The 24,162-nt window shown below is 40.2% G+C and overlaps 1 protein-coding gene across 5 annotated transcripts in view; it reads right to left on the bottom strand.

Moving 5' to 3' along the window:
- The window catches only part of LOC106875502 (uncharacterized), a 65,203-nt gene that overhangs the window by 28,279 nt on the left and 12,762 nt on the right, over nt 1-24,162 (bottom strand). For all 5 annotated transcript variants that reach the window (XM_052968925.2, XM_014923677.3, XM_014923678.3 and 2 more), the window contains exons 2-3: nt 17,389-17,590; nt 13,970-14,049 (exon numbers count right to left, since the gene is read on the bottom strand). In XM_052968925.2, coding sequence (XP_052824885.1) covers nt 13,970-14,049; nt 17,389-17,590 — 282 coding nt within the window. The remainder of the gene's footprint in view (nt 1-13,969; nt 14,050-17,388; nt 17,591-24,162) is intronic.

Raw genomic sequence — 24,162 nt, 5'->3', positions numbered from 1 at the left:
TACTCGCACCCCATGTCCCAGAACAGCCTATCAAAAAGTTAAATATAAACAGCTAAAAATTCAAAAACTGCCAAAAACAACCTAATAGTCAAATATAAAATAAGTAAAGGTAAAAATAAAATAAAATAAAATAAATGTCCACTCTCTCTCTCTTTACTCTGACTCTTTTTACTCTTTTACTTGTTTCAGTCATTTGACTGCGGCCATGCTGGAGCACCGCCTGGAAACCTGCCAGTCACCTAGTCACCTACCGCTCCGGCAGACACTCTAGCCAAATCGACTACATCCTCGCCAGAAATAGGGAAAGAGGGCGGCTTATAAATGCCAAAACCTACCCTGGCGAAGAATGTACCCCACAACATAGATTAGTAGTTAGCGACTTTGGGATCAAGGCAAAATGGGTGCCCAGAATTAGACAGGCTTGGAGGAGAAGGGTGTGGAAGCTTAAAGACCCTGCAAACGGACAGAGACTTAGAGACAAGTTACTTGAAGCATTTAACGAAATAGAAGGGGATATAGCATCATACAACGTGGAAGACAATTGGAGATTTCTGCGGGACAACCTGTTGAAAGCCACCGACCAGATTTGTGGGTGGTGTAAGGTCCCCTCCCGACCCAGAGTAACGTGGTGGTGGAACAAGGAGGTAGACAGGGCTATTAGACGAAAGAAACAGGCTTGGAAGGACTGGAAGAACGGTGGTAGCAGGGAATTGTACCAATGTGCCAGAAGGGAGGCTAGGCGAGAGGTTTATTTAGCCAGAGGGGAAGCAGATAACAAAAGATTTGCCAATGTTCTGCGCCATGAGGACCAAAGACTCGAGGTATTTCGTGTTGCAAGACAGTGTAGGAGAGAGAATAGTGATGTTGTAGGAGAGAAATGTGTTCGCATGGATGATGGTACGCTTGCATTAAATGAGGATGCAAAGAAAGAGGTCTGGAGATGCCACTACCATAGATTGCTTAATAAAGAGAATGAATGGGAGAAAGAGAGCCTGCCGTATGTCGACCCAATAGAGGGACCAGCTATCCGAGTTGATAGTACCAGGGTAGATAAAGCAATTAAGAGTATGAAGACCGGGAAAGCCCCCGGCCCATCAGGAATCACTGCAGAGATGCTCAAAATATCTGGCAGTGTTGGCTATAGCCTAGTCACCCGTATTACGAACCAGGTGATACACGAAGGAGTCATACCCAATGACTGGTGTAGCAGCATCATAGTCAACTGCTACAAAGGTAAAGGTGACGCTTTAGATACAAATAATTACAGAGGCATCAAGCTGTTAGATCAGGTTATGAAAGTTTCAGAGAGGGTCATAGCCCAACTAATTAGGGAAAGAATCAATTTAGATGAGATGCAGTTTGGGTTTGTGCCAGGTAAAAGCACTACTGATGCCTTATTTCTAGTGAGACAGTTGCAGGAGAAATACCTAGCTAAGGATAAACCTCTGTACCTGGCTTTCGTTGACATGGAGAAAGCCTTTGACAGGGTCCCCCGATCCCTTATCTGGTGGTCAATGAGGAAACTTGGGATAGAAGAATGGTTAGTGAGAGCTGTGCGAGCCATGTACAGAGATGCTGCCAGTAAGGTGAGGGTTGGAAATGAGTACAGCAATGAATTCTGGGTAGAGGTAGGGGTCCACCAAGGTTCCGTCCTCAGCCCCCTCTTATTTATCATAGTCCTCCAGGCAATCACAGAGGAGTTCAAGACAGGTTGCCCCTGGGAGCTCCTCTATGCTGATGACCTTGCACTAATTGCGCAGTCACTATCAGAACTAGAGGAGAAGTTTCAGGTGTGGAAGCAAGGTCTAGAATTGAAGGGCCTTAGAGTCAACCTAGCTAAAACCAAAATCCTAATAAGTAGGAAGGTAGATAAAACACAAACCCCTTCAGGTAGATGGCCCTGCTCAGTATGTAGAAAAGGAGTAGGTAGTAACTCTATAAGATGTACCCGGTGCAAGCTATGGACACATAAGAGGTGCAGCAACATCAAAGGCAGGTTAACTAGCAAGTTAGTTTTTGTTTGTGGCAGATGTTCAGGTGCAATAAAGACTGTAAACAAACAGGAAACAACTTCTATCTCATTCCAGGGTGAAAAACTAGAGGTAGTCGATAGCTTCCGCTATCTGGGCGACCAAGTTAGTAGTGGGGGTGGGTGCGCTGAAAGTGTAGCTGCTAGAATAAGAATAGCCTGGGCAAAGTTTAGAGAGCTCTTACCCCTGCTGGCGACAAAGGGACTCTCACTCAGAGTAAAAGGCAGACTGTATGACGCATGCATACGAACAGCCATGCTACATAGCAGTGAAACATGGGCTGTAACTGCTGAGGACATACGTAAGCTTGCAAGGAATGAAGCCAGTATGCTCCGTTGGATGTGTAATGTCAATGTGAATACCCGTCAGTGTGTAAGTATCTTGAGAGAAAAGCTGAACATTAGAAGCATCAGTTGTGGTGTGCAAGAGAGACGATTGCGCTGGTATGGACATGTGGTGAGAATGGATGAGGATAGCTGCGTGAAAAAGTGCCACACCCTAACAGTTAAGGGAACCCGTGGAAGAGGTAGGCCCAGGAAGACCTGGGCTGAGGTGGTGAGGCAAGACCTTCGTACATTGGGCCTCACCGAGGCGATGACTACTGACCGAGACCTTTGGAAATGTGCTGTGCGTGAGAAGACCCGGCAAGCCAAGTAAGATCATTGCCAGTGCCCCTGGACTGGTTCTTGTGCGGGTGGCACATGAGATGCACCATTTTGAGCGTGGCCGTTGCCAGTACCGCCTGACTGGCTCCCGTAGGATTTTCGAGTGAGATCGTTGCCAGTGCCCCTGGACTGGCTTGTGCGGGTGGCACATAAAAGACACCATTTCGAGCGTGGCCGTTTTCGTGCGGGTGACACGTAAAAGCACCCACTACACTCTCTGAGTGGTTGGCGTTAGGAAGGGCATCCAGCTGTAGAAACTCTGCCAAATTAGACTGGAGCCTGGTGTTGCCATCCGGTTTCACCAGTCCTCAGTCAAATCGTCCAACCCATGCTAGCATGGAAAGCGGACGTTAAACGATGATGATGATGATGATGAAATTGATCCCAGGACTTATTCTTTGTAAGCCTAGTACTTATTCTATCGGTCTCTTTTGCCAAACCGCTAAGTCATGGGGACGTAAACACACCAGCATCGGTTGTCAAGCGATGGTGGGGGGAAAAACACAGACACACAAACACATACATATATATATATATATATACATATATACGATGGGCTTCTTTCAGTTTCCATCTACCAAATCCACTCACAAGGCTTTGGTCGGCCTGAGGCTATAGTAGAAGACACTTGCCCAAGGTGCCACGCAATAGGACTGAACCCGGAACCAGGTGGTTGGTAAGCAAGCTACTTACCACACAGCCACTCTTGAGCCTAAAAAAGTTTTATCAGACAATTAAAATATTTATTTTTACTTAAAAAATTTTTTTTTTTTAAATATTTTAAAAATATTTGAAAAAAGTCTTTTACTTCCCTCATACAAGTACATCCAAAAATTCATAATAATCAGACTTCACATGTCAAATTCAACATTCACATATATCTATGGCCATTTCGGGAGCTCACCACTGCAGTTTATTTACACTAAAGTGCATCACGGTGATGACACCCTCATCAGAATAAACACGAAACACGCATAGATCAAACTTTTTTTCTTATGTAAAGCTTATACTTTTATGTAAAGCTTATATAATTTAAAAGAAAAACCCATCAGAGGACCAGTCCAAATTTTCTAAAAACAAAAAACGTCTATTGTTAAACAATCAGGTGGATGTAGCTAACAGAAATTCAACCTCACTGGTTTCAAATCCCCATAATTCTAAACAATTTTATTACATCTACTTTTATTTCTATACACTTTCAAAAAGGTGGATGAAAACCTATGATTGCAAAAAAAAGACTTTTTTCAAGGTGTATGTGAATTTGACCCGTGGAAGTCTGTTTACCTATGAACTTTGGACGTACTTGTATGAGGGAAGTAAAAGACTTTTTCAAATATTTAAAAAAAAAAAATTTTTAATCAAAAAAGAATATTTTGTCTGATAAAACTTTTTTAGTTGGTGGACATTTATTTTATTTTATTTTTACCTTTACTTATTTTATATTTGTCTATTAGGTTGTTTTTTTGGTAGTTTTTGAATTTTTAGCTGTTTATATTTAACTTTTTGACAGGCCATTCTATTTTATTTTATTCAATAATATATATTTACCTTTTGTGATTTTATGTCTATGTATTATTCTTATGTGTTTGGGAACCATGGTGTTTTTTTATATATGATTAAATGTTTGAGGGGTGGTGTTGTATAGTTGACCCAAATTTAATGCTTGTTCTATAACCAATGCTTTTTAAATATAAGTATATATACATATATATATATATATATATATATATGTATATACATACATATATTGTGTGCATATATATGTATTTATACACACATATATATATGTATATATATATATGTATTTATTTATGCGTATATATATATATATATATATATATATATATATATATATATATATATATATATATATATATATATATATATATACATATATATATGGGAGAATTTACGAAAAAAACAACAGACGAGGACAGGTGGTGTAAACAACAAAAGGATGTATTAGTTTAACGCTCGGGAATACAGAATGTGTTTAACGTTTCGAGCTACGCTCTTCAACAGAAAGAATACAGAGAAAACAAGGAGAAAATCACGGAGAAAAAAATTGAATGGTTTGGTCAGCGATCTATCATGGCGTATATATATATATATATATATATATATATATATATATATATATATATAAATACATATATACATATATATATATATATATATATATATATATACATATGTATATATGTATATATGTATACATGTATATATATATATGTAAATACATATATACATGTATATATATGTATATATATACATGCATATTTATATGCATGTATATATTTGATATACATGTATATTTATATTCCTGCACACACACACACACACACATATAGGTTATGAGAGGTAATGGTGTCAGGCAATGCTGAGTAAGTGCTATGAACAGACTATAGCTCAGCTCCAGGCTCGGTGATTATGCGAATGAGGAGTCCAACGTAGGTCATATATTAGCATGTGTATATATAAAAAATTAACAGAAGGAGATAAAAAGAATCCAAGGCTGTGAAAGATTTCAGAACATTTATAAAGAGAACATCTTACAGCTGTTTCCGGGATATTTTATATCTCCCTTCATCAGAGACGGTGCAAGAAAATGGTTAAGCAATAGTCTTTATAGAGAAGACGTGAAATACAAAGCGAAGTGGAGGAATGAAAACAGGTGTGTGATACGTAAGGATATTATTTAAACAGAATGGTATATATATGTTTCCTGTACATTGTGTGTGAGTTCCAATGGTATTTATAATTGGTCATAGAGTCTTGTAAACGATGTTATTCGATTGAGGGTTTTTTTGAAGTGACTTAAAAGTTGGGAATGTGTTTGTAAGGTCAAATCAAAAACAAGAAGAGAGAAAAATAAAAAGAAAGGAGAGAGAGATAATAAAGAAATGAAGAGAGAGAAAGTGTACTGGCTAGTGTTCAGTCAGGATAAATTGATAGAAAGAAGGGAAAGGTGTGGGTGAGAGAGAGAGAGAGAGAGATGAGTGTAAAAAAATGAGATGTAAAGAGTAAAGAAGTGTGAGGTATGTTGTGATAGAGCCTAAGTGAAGGGCAGAGTGGGGGATAGGGTAGTAAAATGGTGGAATAAAGAATTTGGTTGCTTAAAGGACAGGTCAGTGATTAGTAGAAGAATGTATATCAGTGAAGATGCATACATATGTATATATTCAAGCATGTATATAGACATTTACACACATCAACATATAATACGCATACAAAACTCTTGTATGTTACATGCATTCGTGTATATACATGCTCGTTTGTATCTAACTTTTGTGTATATAAAATTTCTTGCAAACACAGAACCATGCATGGAACTATCTGCCCATTGCAAACTCATTGCAGAAGAGATAATGTAATTTACAAATGCACTGTCCTTAATCTATTACACAACTCTACAGCCATATACACAGGATCAACCAAACATTTTAAGCATCAATATGCCACTCACCTCCATTCTTTTAGATATGATGAACATAGATCTACAACATTTACCAACCACATACAACATCACAAAAAAACAAATATACCCTATGCTTTATCATGGTCCATATTGGATTCAAGGCTTCCCTACCAAGGTCAACGCTCAACCTGCAAGATTTGCCTGAAAGAGGCACTTCACATATTAGAGCACAACTCTTCAACACTGCTAAATAAACACAATGAGGCACTAAGCACATTCAACCACAAATTCTACCACAAATCTAAATGCCTAAATGACCACAGAGTACATTTCCACAATACCCCTTAGGTAATCCCTAATAACCATATAAATCCACATTTTAACTCCTAATCCTTATCTAAGTCCTCTTTCATACTTGATTATTAATATATATATATATATATATATATATATATATATATATATATATAAATAAATATATATATATGTATATATACATACATACATTCAGTTGTGGTGTGCAAGAGAGACGATTGCGCTGGTATGGACATGTGGTGAGAATGGAGGAGGATAGCAGCGTGAAAAAGTGCCACACCCTAACAGTTGAGGGAACCCGTGGAAGAGGTAGGCCCAGGAAGACCTGGGCTGAGGTGGTGAGGCAAGACCTTCGTACATTGGGCCTCACCGAGGCGATGACTACTCACCGAGACCTTTGGAAATGTGCTGTGAGTGAGAAGACCCGGCAAGCCAAGTAAGATCGTTGCCAGTGCCCCTGGACTGGTTCTTGTGCGGGTGGCACATGAGATGCACCATTTTGAGCGTGGCCGTTGCCAGTACCGCCTGACTGGCTCCTGTAGGATTTTCGAGCGAGATCGTTGCCAGTGCCCCTGGACTGGCTTGTGCGGGTGGCACATAAAAGACACCATTTCGAGCGTGGCCGTTTTCGTGCGGGTGACACGTAAAAGCACCCACTACACTCTCTGAGTGGTTGGCGTTAGGAAGGGCATCCGGCTGTAGAAACTCTGCCAAGTCAGACTGGAGCCTGGTGTTGCCATCCGGTTTCACCAGTCTTCAGTCAAATCGTCCAACCCATGCTAGCATGGAAAGCGGACGTTAAACGATGATGATGATGATGATGATATATATATATATACTTACTTTTTGCTTTTAAATAAAGCATATTACTCTACTTCTAGTAATTGAGTACTCTTTTTTCTACCTTGTTGCACATTTATGTGCTTACTCCAGTATATATATATATATACATACACACACACATATATATATATATGTGTATACATACGCATGTATATATATACATACATATATATATATGTATATATACATACATATATATGTATATATACAAATATTCACACACACACATATATATATATGCATATGTGTATATGTCTGTGTGTATGTATATTTATATGTGTGTATGTATATATATATATATATATATATATATGAAAAAGTGCCACACCCTAACAGTTGAGGGAACCCGTGGAAGAGGTAGGCCCAGGAAGACCTGGGCTGAGGTGGTGAGGCAAGACCTTCGTACATTGGGCCTCACCGAGGCGATGACTACTCACCGAGACCTTTGGAAATGTGCTGTGCGTGAGAAGACCCGGCAAGCCAAGTAAGATCGTTGCCAGTGCCCCTGGACTGGTTCTTGTGCGGGTGGCACATGAGATGCACCATTTTAAGCGCGGCCGTTGCCAGTACCGCCTGACTGGCTCCTGTAGGATTTTCGAGCGAGATCGTTGCCAGTGCTCCTGGACTGGCTTGTGCGGGTGGCACATAAAAGACACCATTTCGAGCGTGCCGTTTTCGTGCGGGTGACACGTAAAAGCACCCACTACACTCTCTGAGTGGTTGGCGTTAGGAAGGGCATCCAGCTGTAGAAACTCTGCCAAATCAGACTGGAGCCTGGTGTTGCCATCTGGTTTCACCAGTCCTCAGTCAAATCGTCCAACCCATCCTAGCATGGAAAGCGGACGTTAAACGATGATGATGATGATGATGATATATATATATATAACAATAAGAAAATGGAGGGGAATATGTGGTACGCATCAACTTGCAGACATTGTATTATGTCAAATTGCCAGGTAAATTGACATAATACAATGTCTTCAAGTTAAATTTTAAAAAAATTTAAATTTAAATTTAAATTTTTTATTTCTTATTACTGATATGACATAATATGGCGTAGGAGTGGTTACGTGGTAAGTAGCTTGCTTACCAACCACATGGTCCCGGGTTCATTTCCACTGCGTGGCATCTTGGGCAAGTGTCTTCTACTATAGCCTCGGGCTGACCAAAGCCTTGTGAGTGGATTTGGTAGACGGAAACTGAAAGAAGCCCGTCGTATATATATGTATATATATATGTATGTGTTTGTCCCCCCAACATCGCTTGACAACTGATGCTGGTGTGTTTATGTCCCCGTAACTTAACAATTCGGCAAAAGAGACCGGTAGAATAAGTACTAGGCTTACAAAGAATAAGTCCTGGGGTTGATTTGCTCAACTAAAGGCGGTGCTCCAGCATGGCCACAGTCAAAAGACTGAAACAAGTAAAAGAGTAATATGTCATATGTGTTTGTATATTGTTTTTATTGTCCTGTCCTCTTAGTTGAAAAATAGACAAATAAATTGACATAACACAATGTCTGCAAGTTGATGAGTACCACATATTCCCTTCCATTTTCTTATTGCTATATAAATTAATTGTAAAATTTCCTTTTACTTACACCCATTTATTGCACTTGGTAAAAGCACTAGTGTAATAGTAATTGGGTATCCTTCTGGCAGTACATTGGATAGATATTATCCCTTAATCCCTTAGTGGGTTGGATTCACAACCCCTAACTTTCTTGGATTATATATATATATATATATTTTCAGGTACACGACACTGCTTTTCCCCTTCCCAGGCTACAGGCCCACATCCCCAACACCCATACTGTTAGGATTGGCACTCCCAATGTCGGCACGCTGAAAGGTAGATCTGGTGAAATTGTTGAGATGCTTGAACGGAGATGTGTAGATATGTGCTGCATCCAGGAAGTATGATGGAGAGGAGGTTCTGCGAGGTTCCTCACAGGCAAAGAACACAGGTACAAGATTTTCTGTGCAGGGAACACTGATGGGATCGGGGCCGTAGGAATACTTCTAGCAGAGAAATGGGTGGATAAGGTAATCGAGGTAGTTAGAGTAAGTGACAGAGTACTTAAGATTAGACTAGTGCTTCATCATAGATTAGCTACTGTCATCTCAGCCTATGCACCTCAACCGGGGCTACCAGATGGTCTGAAAGACCAATTCTATGACACCCTCTTGCAAACTACTTCGTCGACGAGTGACAGGGACCTTCTCTTTGTGGCTGGAGACTTCAATGGTCATGTCGGACGTCGTGCTGGAGGCTTCCATGGCATACATGGAGGCTATGGCTTCGGTTCCCGCAACGAGGAGGGAACCAGACTGCTGGAGTTCTGTGATGCAACCGATCTTATGGTCTGCAATACCAACTTCAGGAAACCTGCCAATCACCTAGTCACCTACCGCTCCGGCAGACACTCTAGCCAAATCGACTACATCCTCGCCAGAAATAGGGAAAGAGGGCGGCTTATAAATGCCAAAACCTTCCCTGGCGAAGAATGTACCCCACAACATAGATTAGTAGTTAGCGACTTCGGGATCAAGGCAAAATGGGTACCCAGAATTAGACCGGCTTGGAGGAGAAGGGTGTGGAAGCTTAAAGACCCTGCAAATGGACAGTGACTTAGAGACAAGTTACTTGAAGCATTTGACGAAATAGAAGGTGATATAGCATCATACAACGTGGAAGACAATTGGAGATTTCTGCGGGACAACCTGTTGAGATCCATCAACCAGATCTATGGCTGGTGTCAGGTCCCCTCTAGACCCAGAGTAACGTGGTGGTGGAACAAGGAGGTAGACAGGGCTATTAGACAAAAGAAACAGGCTTGGAAGGACTGGAAGAACGGTGGTAGCAGGGAATTGTACCAATCTGCCAGAAGGGAGGCTAGGCGAGAGGTTTATTTAGCCAGAGGGGAAGCAGATAAGAAAATATTTGCGAAAGTTCTGCGCCGTGAGGACCAAAAACTCGAGGTATTTCGTGTTGCAAGACAGTGTAGGAGAGAAATGTGTTTGCATGGATGATGGTACACTTGCACTAAATGAGGCTGCAAAGAAAGAGGTCTGGAGATGCCACTACGATAGATTGCTTAATAAAGAGAATGAATGGGAGAAAGAGAGCCTGCCGTATGTCGACCCAACAGAGGGACCAGCTATCCGAGTTGATAGTACCAGGGTAGATAAAGCAATTAAGAGTATGAAGACAGGGAAAGCCCCCGGCCCATCAGGAATCACTGCAGAGATGCTCAAAACATCTGGCAGTGTTGGTTACAGCCTAGTCACCCGTATTACGAACCAGGTGATACACGAAGAAGTCATACCCAATGACTGGTGTAGCAGCACCATAGTAAACTGCTACAAAGGTAAAGGTGACGCATTAGATACAAATAATTACAGAGGCATCAAGCTGTTAGATCAGGTTATGAAAGTTATGGAGAGGGTTATAGCCCAACTAATTAGGGAGCGAATCAATTTAGATGAGATGCAGTTTGGGTTTGTGCCAGGTAAAAGCACTACTGATGCCATATTTCTAGTAAGACAGCTGCAGGAGAAATACCTAGCCAAGGATAAACCTCTGTACCTGGCTTTCGTTGACATGGAGAAAGCCTTTGACAGGGTCCCCCGATCCCTTATCTGGTGGTCAATGAGGAAACTTGAGATAAAAGAATGGTTAGTGAGAGCTGTGCAAGCCATGTACAGAGATGCTGCCAGTAAGGTGAGGGCTGTAAATGAGTACAGCAATGAATTCCGGGTAGAGGTAGGGGTCCACCAAGGTTCCGTCCTCAGCCCCCTCCTATTTATCATAGTCCTCCAGGCAATCACAGAGGAGTTCAAGACAGGTTGCCCCTGGGAGCTCCTCTATGCTGATGACCTTGCACTAATTGCACAGTCACTATCAGAACTAGAGGAGAAGTTTCAGGTGTGGAAGCAAGGGCTAGAATTGAAGGGCCTTAGAGTCAACCTAGCTAAAACCAAAATCCTAATAAGTAGGACAGTAGATAAAACACAAACCCCTTCAGGTAGATGGCCCTGCTCAGTATGTAGAAAAGGAGTAGGTAGTAACTCTATAAGATGTACCCGGTGCAAGCTATGGACACATAAGAGGTGCAGCAATATCAAAGGCAGGATAACTAGGAAGTTAGTTTTTGTATGTGGCAGATGTTCAGGTGCAATAAAGACTGTAAACAAACAGGAAACAACTTCTATCTCATTCCAGGGTGAAAAACTAGAGGTAGTCGATAGCTTCCGCTATCTGGGTGACCAAGTTAGTAGTGGGGGTGGGTGCGCTGAAAGTGTAGCTGCTAGAATAAGAATAGCCTGGGCAAAGTTTAGAGAGCTCTTACCTCTGCTGGCGACAAAGGGACTCTCACTCAGAGTAAAAGGCAAACTGTATGACGCATGTGTACGAACAGCCATGCTACATGGCAGTGAAACATGGGCCGTAACTACTGAGGACATGCGTAAGCTTGCAAGGAATGAAGCCAGTATGCTCCGTTGGATGTGTAATGTCAATGTGAATACCCGTCAGAGTGTAAGTATCTTGAGAGAAAACCTGAACATTAAAAGCATCAGTTGTGGTGTGCAAGAGAGACGATTGCGCTGGTATGGACATGTGGTGAGAATGGATGAGGATAGCTGCTTGAAAAAGTGCCACACCCTAACAGTTGAGGGAACCCGTGGAAGAGGTAGGCCCAGGAAGACCTGGGCTGAGGTGGTGAGGCAAGATCTTTGTACATTGGGCCTCACCGAGGCCATGACTACTGACCGAGACCTTTGGAAATGTGCTGTGCGTGAGAAGACCCAGCAAGCCAAGTGAGATCATTGCCAGTGCCCCTGGACTGGCTCTTGTGCGGGTGGCACACAAGATGCACCATTTTGAGCGTGGCCGTTGCCAGTACCGCCTGACTGGCCTTCGTAGGATTTTCGAGCAAGATCGTTGCCAGTGCCCCTGGACTGGCTCTTGTGCGGGTGGCACATAAAAGACACCATTTCGAGCGTGGCCGTTGCCAGTACCGCCTGACTGGTCTTCGTGCGGGTGACACGTAAAAGCGCCCACTACACTCTCTGAGTGGTTGGCGTTAGGAAGGGCATCCAGCTGTAGAAACTCTGCCAAATCAGATTGGAGCCTGGTGTTGCCATCCGGTTTCACCAGTCCTCAGTCAAATCGTCCAACCCATGCTAGCATGGAAAGCGGACGTTAAACGATGATGATGATATATACGTATGTATGTATGTATGTATGTATGTACATATGCGTGGTATATGTACATGTGTGTGCAGGTGTGATAATACTTACAGATACATGTATATATGAGTTGTGTATATACATATACGTATGAGTATGTGTTGTATGTATATGTCTGTGTACGTGTGTATCTATATGATTTGAATGAGGACTGGTGAAACCAGATGGCTACACCAGGCTGTCTGTGTCTGTACCCCAACCATCACTTGACTACCGAAGTTGCTGTGTTTACATCCCCATAACTTAGCTGTTTGCAAAACACATCGATAGAATAAGTACTATGCTTGCAAAGAATAAATCCTGTTGTCAATTTCTTTGACTAAAGTTGGTGCTGCAGCATGGCCGCAGTCACATGACCGAAGCAAGTAGAACAATAAAAAACTATGCCATTTTAATCCTGAGTAATGCCAGGTATCTCTGCTAGTACATACACACACATATATATATATGTATATATATATATATATATATATATATATATATATATATATATGTATGTATGAGATAAAGGTTAAGAAACCATGCAAGGGATATTGAATATCCAATAAACTACTGGATGTGTACCTACATATTTTTAACCAAGTGCTTACTATTGCATGGCGATATTGCAATTGTATACTTGGTATGGGTAGAGGTAAATTGGAAATTTACCCACGATTTATACGGCAAATAAGAAAATGGAGAGGATATAAAATCAACAAACATCAGCCAGTAAACATTCCACTATATCTATTAATTAAATAACAAACATGTGTTTAAGTGGTACCACTTAAACATGTTTGTCGATTTTATATCCTCTCCATTTTCTTATTTGCCTTATATATATATATATATATATATATATACATACAATGGGCTTCTTTCAGTTTCCATATACCAAATCCACTCACAAGGCTTTGGTCGGCCTGAGGCTATAGTAGACGACACTTGTCCAAGGTGCAATGCAGTGGGACTGAACCCGGAACCATGACGTTGATAATCAAGCTACTTACCACACAGCCACTCCTGTGCCTACACATGTCCTTTTAACTTTTGTTGTTTTTGTAACCTAGCGGCAAAAAGAGACCGATAGAATAAGAACTAGGCTTACAAAGAATAAGTCCTGGGGTCAATTTAGTTGACTAAAAGGCAGTGCTCCAGCTTCGCCACAGTCAAATGACTGAAACAGATGAAAGAATAAAAGAATATATGTGTACATGTGTGTGTGTGTGTGTGTGTGTGTGTGTGTGTGTGCATGTGTGAGAGGGGGAGACAGTGTGTACGTGTTAACACAGACATACACTCACTACTTAAGCTAATTATTCTCTTGTATATTTATACTTTAGATGTTGAGACGAACTTGAAAGTGGTGTGCTTTGTAACTCAATATTTGGAAATCTAAAATGGAATCATGGTGCAAAGGAGACTTGGAAAGGAATCAAATAAAGATGTAAATTGGTACTTACCTATAGAGGTTCCTTCATAGGAAGCTAGTCGACATTCATTGTAAATATCAACGCAGTATTCTTCACATACACTCATTTTACTGGAAGAAATAATAAAAAAATCCATGCAGTCATAATTTTGTATAACTGTTAGGTTGTCTACCTGTCTGTCTTTCTGTCTATCTGATTATCTGTTTAGTGGTTGCATGCCATGAAAACTTGAGAGAAACAGGCAACTGGACTATACATATTATCAACATTTAATGTCTGCTTTCCATGCTGGCATGGGTGAAGAGATGGCACTCCGTTGCTTATGATGTCAAGGGTTCCAGTTGATCCGATCAACGGAACAACCTGCTCGTGAAATTAACGTGCAAGTGGCTGAGCACTCCACAAACACGTGTACCCTTAACGTAGTTGTCGGGGATATTCACAATGCCTGGTCTGGGAATCGAAACCGCGGTCCTATGACCGCGAGTCCACTGCCCTAACCACTGGGCCATTGCACCTCCACTGGCATGGGTAGAATAGTTTGAAAGTAAACCAGTGAGCTTCAAGGCTGTGTTGAGCTCCAGTGTCCTCTCTGGCGAGTTTCTATGGCTGGATGCCCTTCCTAATGTCCACCACTATATAGAGTGTATCAGGTGCTTTTTTCATGCCACTGGCACTAGTGAGGCTGCCATGTAGCTCATAAGACAGAACAGAGAGAAAAAGGAAATGGAAAAAGCTCCCACCACTAAGAAAATGTATTTGGGAGAGGAAGTTGGAGGTGGGTGATTGTATGCCAGGTGTTGAAAGGCAAAAGTACCATAGAGAGACAAGCAGAAGTGTTTTGTTATAGAGGAGATACATGACTGAAGGAGATAAGATGAAGGTAGTGATGGCGTGCTAGAGCAAATTCTCAAGGAATAAGAAAGAGAGCATAAGGGAGGAAACAGATAGTGGGTTATGGGAGGAGATGAGAGTGGATTCTTTTAGAAGAGTGTGAGGGAGAAGTAAACAAGTGGACATAAAAGTTGTGAGTGATAAACAATGGTGGTGGTGCAGATGATGAGAAATACCAGTATGTAGAAGGGTGAGGTGGGAGATATAGGAATGGTTCAGGAAGAAGAATAGAGCAGAAAGTGGTGGGATGATGTGCAAAGTGTAGGAGCTGTGGAAAGGGAGAAATAAGGATACATTAGGGGCTATAGTAGATGACTCCTAATGGCAGATATGGGAGGGTATTGAGAATGATAGTAGGTAAGAGATTTGTTTAGAATGGATTGGAACAGAGGGGTGAGAGAGCACTGGCTGAAGGCCTAGAAAGAAGGGGATTGACTGAAATAGTGTGGGCTGGGTTGATGAAGAATGGAAGTAGTTCCCGGAATGGGGAGGTGGTTTGGGAAGGGATGTAATAATATGTGCTGATACTACTCACAGATGAGTACAACAGCCAAATAGTACCACAGATGGGAAAGGGGATGAAATCTTAAAAACACCAAAACATTTCAAATCGATATTTTTTTTCTTACAGTTCAACATGTCAATAAGTCACTAATTCCCTTCCCTCCACCTACACTATAAACTGGCACCATAATATATAATAAAAATACACTTTCACATCTTTACACTAAACAACTATTCTACAAATTATCTAAAAGTTTCCCTGTCACCAACCCAAATCCTCACAAAAGATTTTCTAATATAATTACAGAAACCTACATACATATGCATAAAAAGTATATGTTTATATGCAAGTTGTAGGAGCTTTTTAGTTTGGCAGCTAATTTTCAAAAATTCAAAGTTTATTGAAAATTTAAAAATTTGGTACTTTAATGTAGTTTTCCTAGCTGAATCTCAGGAGATATTTCACTTTTTCCAGAAAAAGTTTTAAAAAAAGTTATAGAGATTAAAGTTTGATAATTCCCCCACCCCCACCCCACCCGTCAGAAAACTGTCATTTTGTGCATGTGTTATCAACTGTAAACAAATGAAATTCTGCTTTACGTATGTCATATAACCCCACATAGATTTTTTTAATTTTTGGAATTTTCAGAAAATTTTGCGAATTTCTATTCTATACATGGGAATTCATACGATAATCCAAAAATAAAACTGGGTACATCTTATAGAGTTTCTACCTACGCCTTTTCTACAGATCGAGCAGGGCCATCTACCTGAAGGGGTTTGTGTTTTGTCTACCTTCCTACTTATTAGGACTTTGGTTTTAGCTAGGTTGACTCTAAGGCCCTTCGATTCTAGTCCTTGCTTCCACATCTGAAACTTGGATACACTTTACACTTATCTGAGTAGGTAGAATATTGTATATGGACAGGGTAAAGATCCCCTTCAGTCATATATGACCATGGAATTGTAATAAGGCTTCTGCATGTGAAGGTGCATGGCTCAGTGGTTAAAGCATCAAGCTTACAATCGTTATGGCACCTGTGCCCAGCGTCGCTTCCTGGCACTTGTGCCAGTGGCACCTGTAAAGATATTTGAGCGAGATCATTGCCAGTGCCACTGGACTGGCTCCTGTGCAGGTGGCACGTAAAATACACCATTTTGAGCATGGCCGTTGCCAGTACCACTTGACTGGCCTTCGTGCCAGTGGCACGTAAAAGCACCCACTACACTCTCGGAATGGTTGGCATTAGGAAGCGCATCCAGCTGTAGAAACTCTGTCAAATCAGATTGGATCTTGGTGTAGCCATCTGGTTTACCAGTCCTCAGTCAAATCATCCAACCCATGCTAGCATGGAAAGCGGACGTTAAACGATGATGATGATGATGATAGTTAGGTGTACTAAATATTGTGAAGTATCTGTTTTGTAAAAGCCACTACTGTTGTTATTTAGCCTCAGGTCAGCTCTGATCAAGAAAAGCTATCATTAGATAGATTCAAGCCAAGACCACTCAATCATTTTTTAAATTTTGTCACATAGACCTATATCTCCAAATAAATACTTACTTTTTCTTTTTAAAGATGGCAAGGTGAAAATTATATAAACTAAAGATGTTTAGCTCCTATTTCCAGCAGAAAAATTACTCCTCCTTCTTGGTCTGTAATTGTAATGAATGTAGTCTCTCTTGTTAACCTGTGGTAGTGGTAGTAGTAGTAGTAGTAGTAGTAGTAGTAGTAGTAGTAGTGGTGTTAGTAATAGTAGTAGTAGTAGTAGTAGTAGTAGTAGTAGTAGTAGTAGTAGTAGTAGTAGTAGATACTGTTTAGCTCCAAATCAGCCTTGACCCACCAAACCTATCATCAAAATTAGTCCAGCCACTTCCATCTGGTCTCTTTCCTAAGGCATAGCATGTCTAGAGTTACATTATCAAATGTGCCACTCCCTTTTACAAGATGGTAAGTTGAGATATGAAGGTAATTTGGTTTCAATTTTTTAGTAATCAAGTAACCATGTAGCAGTTTACAATAATAAATAGAAGGGGTTGATTACACTTACCCATGGTACCAAATACCCTGTTCTGGACTACAGAAGTAGCACATTAAATAATTCATACGGTTCATACAAGCTTTAGATGCCCCATATAAAGGGTACATGTTACTGAACACAGATGTCACTTCGGTCCGCTTGCAACATGCATTTGGGGCATACCAAGAGCAGTTAACCAGACCATGCTGTGGTTCAGGAAATCTGCGTGGATCTGAAAGTAAAGAACAAAGAAATAATATTAATAGTAATAATGGCTTCAAATTTGGGTACAAAGCCAGCAATTTCAGGGAGAGGATAAGTCAATTACATTGACCTCAAGAGAATGAAAGGTAAAGTCGTTTTCTGTGGTATTTGAATACAGAATTTAAAGATGGATAAAATGTTGCAAAGCATTTTGCCTGGTGAGCTAATGATTTTGGTAGCTCACCGCCTTAAAAATAATAATAATAATCCTTTCTACTATAGGTGCATGGCTTGAAATATTGGGGGAGGGAACAAGTTGGCTATATTGACCTCAGAACTTCACTATTACTTGATTTATCAAACCTGAAAGGATGAAAGAAGTTGACCTTAGCAGAATTTGAACTCAGATGAAATGCCACTAAGCATTTTGCTCAGTCAACACCGACAGAATAATCCAGGCTGATCAACCAGACATATTCATTAAAGACATGGAAGAAAATACTTGTAGACTAATGGATGTAAGTGTTCCCACTGATAAAAATATATTTGTAAAGGAATTTGACGAATTAAGTAAATATAAGGACCTGAAAATTGAAATACAAAAGATGTGGCATCTTAAAATGAGAACTGTTCCTGTTATTGTGGGTGCCCTAGGTACGATAAGAATGGGATGTCAGAAACATCTAGATAATATCTCAGGAAAACCACGTCTCAGAGAAATCCAAAAGATTGTGCTGACAAGTATTGCTCACATCCTAAGAAAAACTCTATCAATTTAAATGTATGTGCTGTGTTACATGAAGACTTTTTGCTACTGCCCCTGCCACCTCCCCTCCTCAAGCTTTCAGTTATACTATAACATCTCTTATCCTTCACTTGCCCTAGGATGCTGGGTGTGTCTTGGCAAGTGATTGTAACAAACATGCAGGTTAAAAGTAAATAATAATAATAATCCTTTCTACTATAGGCACAAGGCCTGAAATTTTGGAGGAGGGGACTAGTCGATTACTTCGACCTCAGTACTTGACTGATACTTAATTAATCAACTTCAAAAGGATGAAATGCAAAGTTGACTTTGGCGGAATTTGAACTCAGAACATAGCAATGGGTGAAATACCACTAAGCATTTCATCCATCATGCTAATGATTCTGCCAGCTCATCACCTTAGTAATAATAATAAAAATAATAATAACAAGAGCACCAAGAGAGCACAAACCCCAGCCAAGGCAACACCAACATCCGCTCAAAGATTAGCCAGAGATGATTTTTTTAAAATGAGAATATCTGAAATAAACTCGACTGGTCTCACAAATGAGAATACTAAAAATGAACCTGACCGCTCTCAAAAATTAAGTAAAAAAAATGGAGAAATAATCCAGAATCCTAGTCTGGTACCTGTTTGATCCCAATAGTAGTCATAGAATATGAAGGTGGGTATGCAGGCCATGTTTATAATGCTCTGTGTGTGTGTGTGTGTGTGTGTGTTATGGAAGCGCAATAGCCTAGTGGTTAGGGCAGCGGATCCGTGGTCATAGGATTGCAGTTTCGATTCCCAGACCGGGCGTTGTGAGTGTTTATTGAGCGAAATCACCTAAAGCTCTACGAGGCTCCGGCAGGGGATGGTGGCGAACCCTGCTGCACTCTTCCACCACAACTTTCTCTCACTCTCTCTTCCTGTTTCTGTTGTACCTGTATTTCAAAGGGCCAGCCTTGTCACACTCTGTGTCATGCTGAATATCCCTGAGAACTATGTTAAGGGCACACGTGTCTGTGGAGTGCTCAGCCACTTGCACGTTCATTTCATGAGCAGGCTGTTCTGTTGATCGGATCAACTGGAACCCTCGACGTCGTAAGCGACGGAGTGCCAAAAAGCAATGTGTATGTGTGTGTGTTGTCTGCAGTTTTCTCTATGAAGGCCTTTTTCAGTCTATCCACCGATATAGGGTCTTTACAACCATTAAGGTCTATAGTGAAAAATTTATCCATGCATGAAAGAAAACAGAAAGAACCTGCATAGGGTGCTGTTAATGGAGATTTAACAACAAAGTTGCGCACAAAAATGTGAGTCCAAGAAGTAAAACTTCCTTCAAGGCAGAGCTACAAATGCAATTGTCAAGTAGGTAAGAAGTTTTAAACAGAAGCGATATATTCAAAATTGGTAAAACTAAAAATTGTTGAGGATAAATTAAACTTATTATTGTTACTTAATATGTTAGAGTTATTTAATTTCTGAATGGTTTTGCTGCCGTCTGTTTATGTAGTTTGATTTCTTTATCCATCAGTTTCTACTAAGAAAGAGATGCAAGTAAAATTAATACCAGAGAAATGAAAATAAAACTTTGAAAACAGCAACACCACCATAACTTGCATAGAAACCATGAGTGTGCTTTCAAGGGAGATAATCAGATAAAGACTTGAAAGTCAACAGAAGATCGTAATACTTCATGTAAAGTAAAGTAAATATAACAAATAATCCAAAATCCTTGTCAGGTACTGGATTGATCCCAAAATCTAGTCAGTTCATGCCAGTCATAAGGTCGACCATCCCTGAAAAAGTTTCATCTGAATCCATCCAGATATCTTTTTGATGTACAAACAAACAAACATGACTGAAAACAATAACTCCGCCTTCTCTAAGGTGGAGGTAATAAGGGCCTGCAACACTGATATCGATACAGATATGATCCATCAGTGGGTGGCTGCTGCCTCTGAAATAACTTAGGATCAGTGTCTTCCCACCAGAAATTACCAAGCAAGCGTTCCTAAAAATGGTACTGATCCTGCTTGCCACTTTTGTTGTGTAACCAGGGAAACAACTGATCACTTCATCTCTGGATACTCTATGCTAGCCTCAAATGAATATATTAATCAACATGATAGACTTGACCAGTATTTGAGCTGGATCATATGCCATAAGCCGGGTCTCCCATATGAGAGAAACTGTGGGAATATAAACCTGCCAAAGTAGCAGAAAAAATATCACTGTACTTTGGGATTTTAATTTTGCACTCATATTGTGTCCTTCCCCCTCTCCTTGAAGACATGTAGCCAAATTCTGAGGGTGTTCAGGTCATAATTTTATGATCATGTTTTTCTTGCAACTGTTAATTTGTAGCTGTTCAAAATGGATGTTAACCCTGTTGATTCCACTAGTCTAAGAGTACTTGTGAAGGCAATATACACAGATTTTCCGTCCAGACAAGGATGAAAAAATTAAAAATAAAACCAACAAAATACAGCTTGCATGACCCGGTTGCTATTAGTCTTTACTTCAATATGTCTATAGCATACTTGAGCATTTTCACAGACTAAAAGTCTCACTTAGGTCAACTAATACTGTACTTGATACCTATATCATGGTGCATCTATCTGATGTATATCCTAAATTGTTTTATATTTATTGTTCTATGTTTGCATGCATGTTGGTTAGCTTATCTGTTAGAGCAATTTACTGCTTAAAAAAAAACAAACAAAAAAATAACTGGTATGGTTCTGTCAATTAACAAGTCAACTGAGAATAATGAAACAAACACTTGTTTGATGTTTTAGTCAGGCAGTCTAGTGCATGATAAATAAACTATCATTTTCTTGTGAACACAATGATATTGCATGTTCTCAAATTACAACCATGTGGATAATCTCATATCCAGTCATCTTCATTACTAAACAAGTTCAAGAAGTTCAATTTTCCTAAAATTAAGTAAAATAATGATGAAAACACACATGATGAACAAAATGGATAATGATGGACTCTCCTGTTGAAGGCAATGTATGAGTGTTCAGCTTTTGCCGAATGACCTGTACAAATGATTTGTTTATAATGATGAAATATATGTTCAGTACATTAGCTCACTTACTCCATCAAATCGATGTTGCCCAAACAGGTGTATGGCATACAACATGTCAGATGTCAAAGTGATTGCAAAGAAAAGTGAGATGAAGTGTTTTGCTCAAGAACACAACATACTACCCAGTCAAGGAGTGCAACATCCTAAGCACTAGGTGCAATCCCATGGTCATTTGTGACCAAAGGGGTTTTTTACCCACCCTTCTTTCTATATCTTATTAAAAAAAAAAAGACAAAAACTTTATACTATGATCTATATGCATTTTATGATGCATCCAACTCTAGAGATGCTGTCTTTGGTGGTACTGAAAATTCTTCTCAATGTTTCTTATGGTCATTCCTTTTTAGTTACTAATTTATTTTGGTGGTGATTGTGGTTTTACAGCTGGATGACTTCCCTGACACCAACAGCACGCATTTTATAGTATATTTTATTTCATGTGTGTGTGTGTGAATGCATGTATACATCCATCACCCCCACCACCAATACCGGATATCTCTATCTTTCCACCATCTACACCGGATATCTCTATCTTTCCACCATCTACACCGGATATCTCTCCTCCCACCACCATTACCTGTATCTATTCTTCCAACCCCTTCTCCCCACTGGGCTGTTCTCTATATATTACCTGCACTCTCTCTCTCTCTCTCTCCTAGGACAAATGCAACTAGCCCAGTTGCTCATCCACCCACTTACTTAACCGGCTATCTTTCGTTTCATTCTGTCTAGAAATTTGTCACCACCACCACCACCAGATGTCTCTTCTCCCAATTCCCCCTCCTCATTGGTGCTGTTCCCTATATTACCTGCACTCTCTCCCTCTCTTTCTCTATCTCTCTACTGGAACAAATGCAACCAGGTTATCTGCCCACCTACTTAACCAGCTATCTTTTGTTTCATTTTCGTTCTCTCTAGAAACATGCCATCAACTACCCAGGAATTTTCCTTGGCCATATCAAGTGAAGGAGAAAGCTATTCAGCTGTCCACGTGTGCTTGTTCTTGTGTGTGGGTGCACTTGTGTGTATGTAGGGATGAGCTTGTTTCCTCTCTCTCTGTTTGAACCCTTCCCTGCTGGTGGTACCTTTCATCATACCTGCAATCCCCCTCTTCCTGGACAAATGCAACCAGTTTTAGCTGACTCCATCCTAATCTAACATTGGAATATCCATATTTTGCTACACTGCTTAAATCTACATCATTCGATAACCATAATGCTTATGCTTATAAGGTTGCTAACACTGGCTCCTACCTCCAGTAGGGGCAACAATCTTAACACGCTTGAATGCTTCAATGTTGTCAGATTGGAAGAGAGAATAGATGAAGCATGCCTAAAAAATGAACAGGACAACCTCCCTCTTCTTTTCAGGTGCTGAATAACATCTCTCCTCCCAAAACCTCACCCCACATTCCCTTCCCAGTTTTCAGAGTTGGCACTGTCAAGGCTGGCACACTGAAAGGTAGGTCTAGTGAGATTGTAGAGATGCTTCAAAGGAGACGAGTTGATGTATGCTGCATACAAGAGGTAAGATAGAGAGGAGCTTCAGCTAGGGTCCTCACAGGTAAGGCACATAGGTATAAAGTCTTCTGGCAAGGTAACATGGATAGCGTAGGGGGTGTAGGCATGCTCCTTGTGGAGAAAAGGGTGGATAAGGTCATAGAGGTTGTTAGGGTATGTGATAGAGTGCTTAAGCTCAGGCTAGTCCTGCAGAACAGCACAGCTACAATCATCTCTGCCTACGCCTCACATGCGGGGCTACCAAATGATCAGAAGGATCACTTTTATGATACCCTTCTACAGGCTACCTAAAAGATGAGTGGCAATGACCTCATCTTTGTGGCTGGAGATTTTAATGGGCATGTTGGGCGGGAATCTGGTATCTTCACTGGTGTACATGGCAGCCATGGTATTGGTTCTTGGAACGATGAGGGAACTTGGCTACTGGAGTTCTGTGATGTATGTAACCTTTTAATCTGCAACACTAAGTTCAGGAAGCCAGACAGCCACCTGATAACCTATCAATCAGGGGACTATGAGTCCACTGCATAAATATATGTGTGTGTGTGTGTGTATTTATATATACATAAATATATATATACATATATATACTCATATATACATATCTTTGTGTGTATGCGCATATACACACACAGTTATGAACTAAATGGTATGTTTTTCTTTTTTAACAATATTATACTCTTGGAATAGAAACTTTATTTACAACTTCGGTAAAGTGTGTCCACCTCCTTTCATCTTTCCTCAAAGTGTTCTGCATTTGTTTTCTTTTATACCACATTTCAGATAGATTGGCAGAGTGAAAGATTAGTTGTAAATCTTCTGTGCACAGTAAGAGTATAAAAGTTGTAATAGTCATTGTTGGAATGTCTTTGATCACAAATCTAAATAAACATAATTGACCCGACACTAAAATTACTTTCAATGTAACACTATATTTGATATACAAGCATAATGGTTTACTAGATATGGTTACATTTGACTTAACTATTGGCATAATTGTTTGTCTACACTAAAGGTGGCACAATTTAGTGTACACACTTCAGATTGTTTTTGTTACTGGTTATATGAACAGTTGACAGTATGGGAATGTTGTCTGAAATAGACTGATCTGTCTATGAGGAATGTGATCTAGATAGAACAGGATTTAAAAGAAAGTGATCTAGATAGAAGATGGTGTTAAGAAGTGTCTGGGCAACAGATATTTCACTGCATTAATAACAATGCACAAACT

Source organism: Octopus bimaculoides, chromosome 6 (genome assembly GCF_046866305.1).
Source record: "Octopus bimaculoides isolate indiv1 chromosome 6, ASM4686630v1, whole genome shotgun sequence".
In the NCBI taxonomy this organism is placed as follows: domain Eukaryota; kingdom Metazoa; phylum Mollusca; class Cephalopoda; order Octopoda; family Octopodidae; genus Octopus; species Octopus bimaculoides.
The sequence above is the reverse complement of the archived record's forward strand: the minus strand, read 5'-3'. Positions and strand labels throughout refer to the sequence as shown.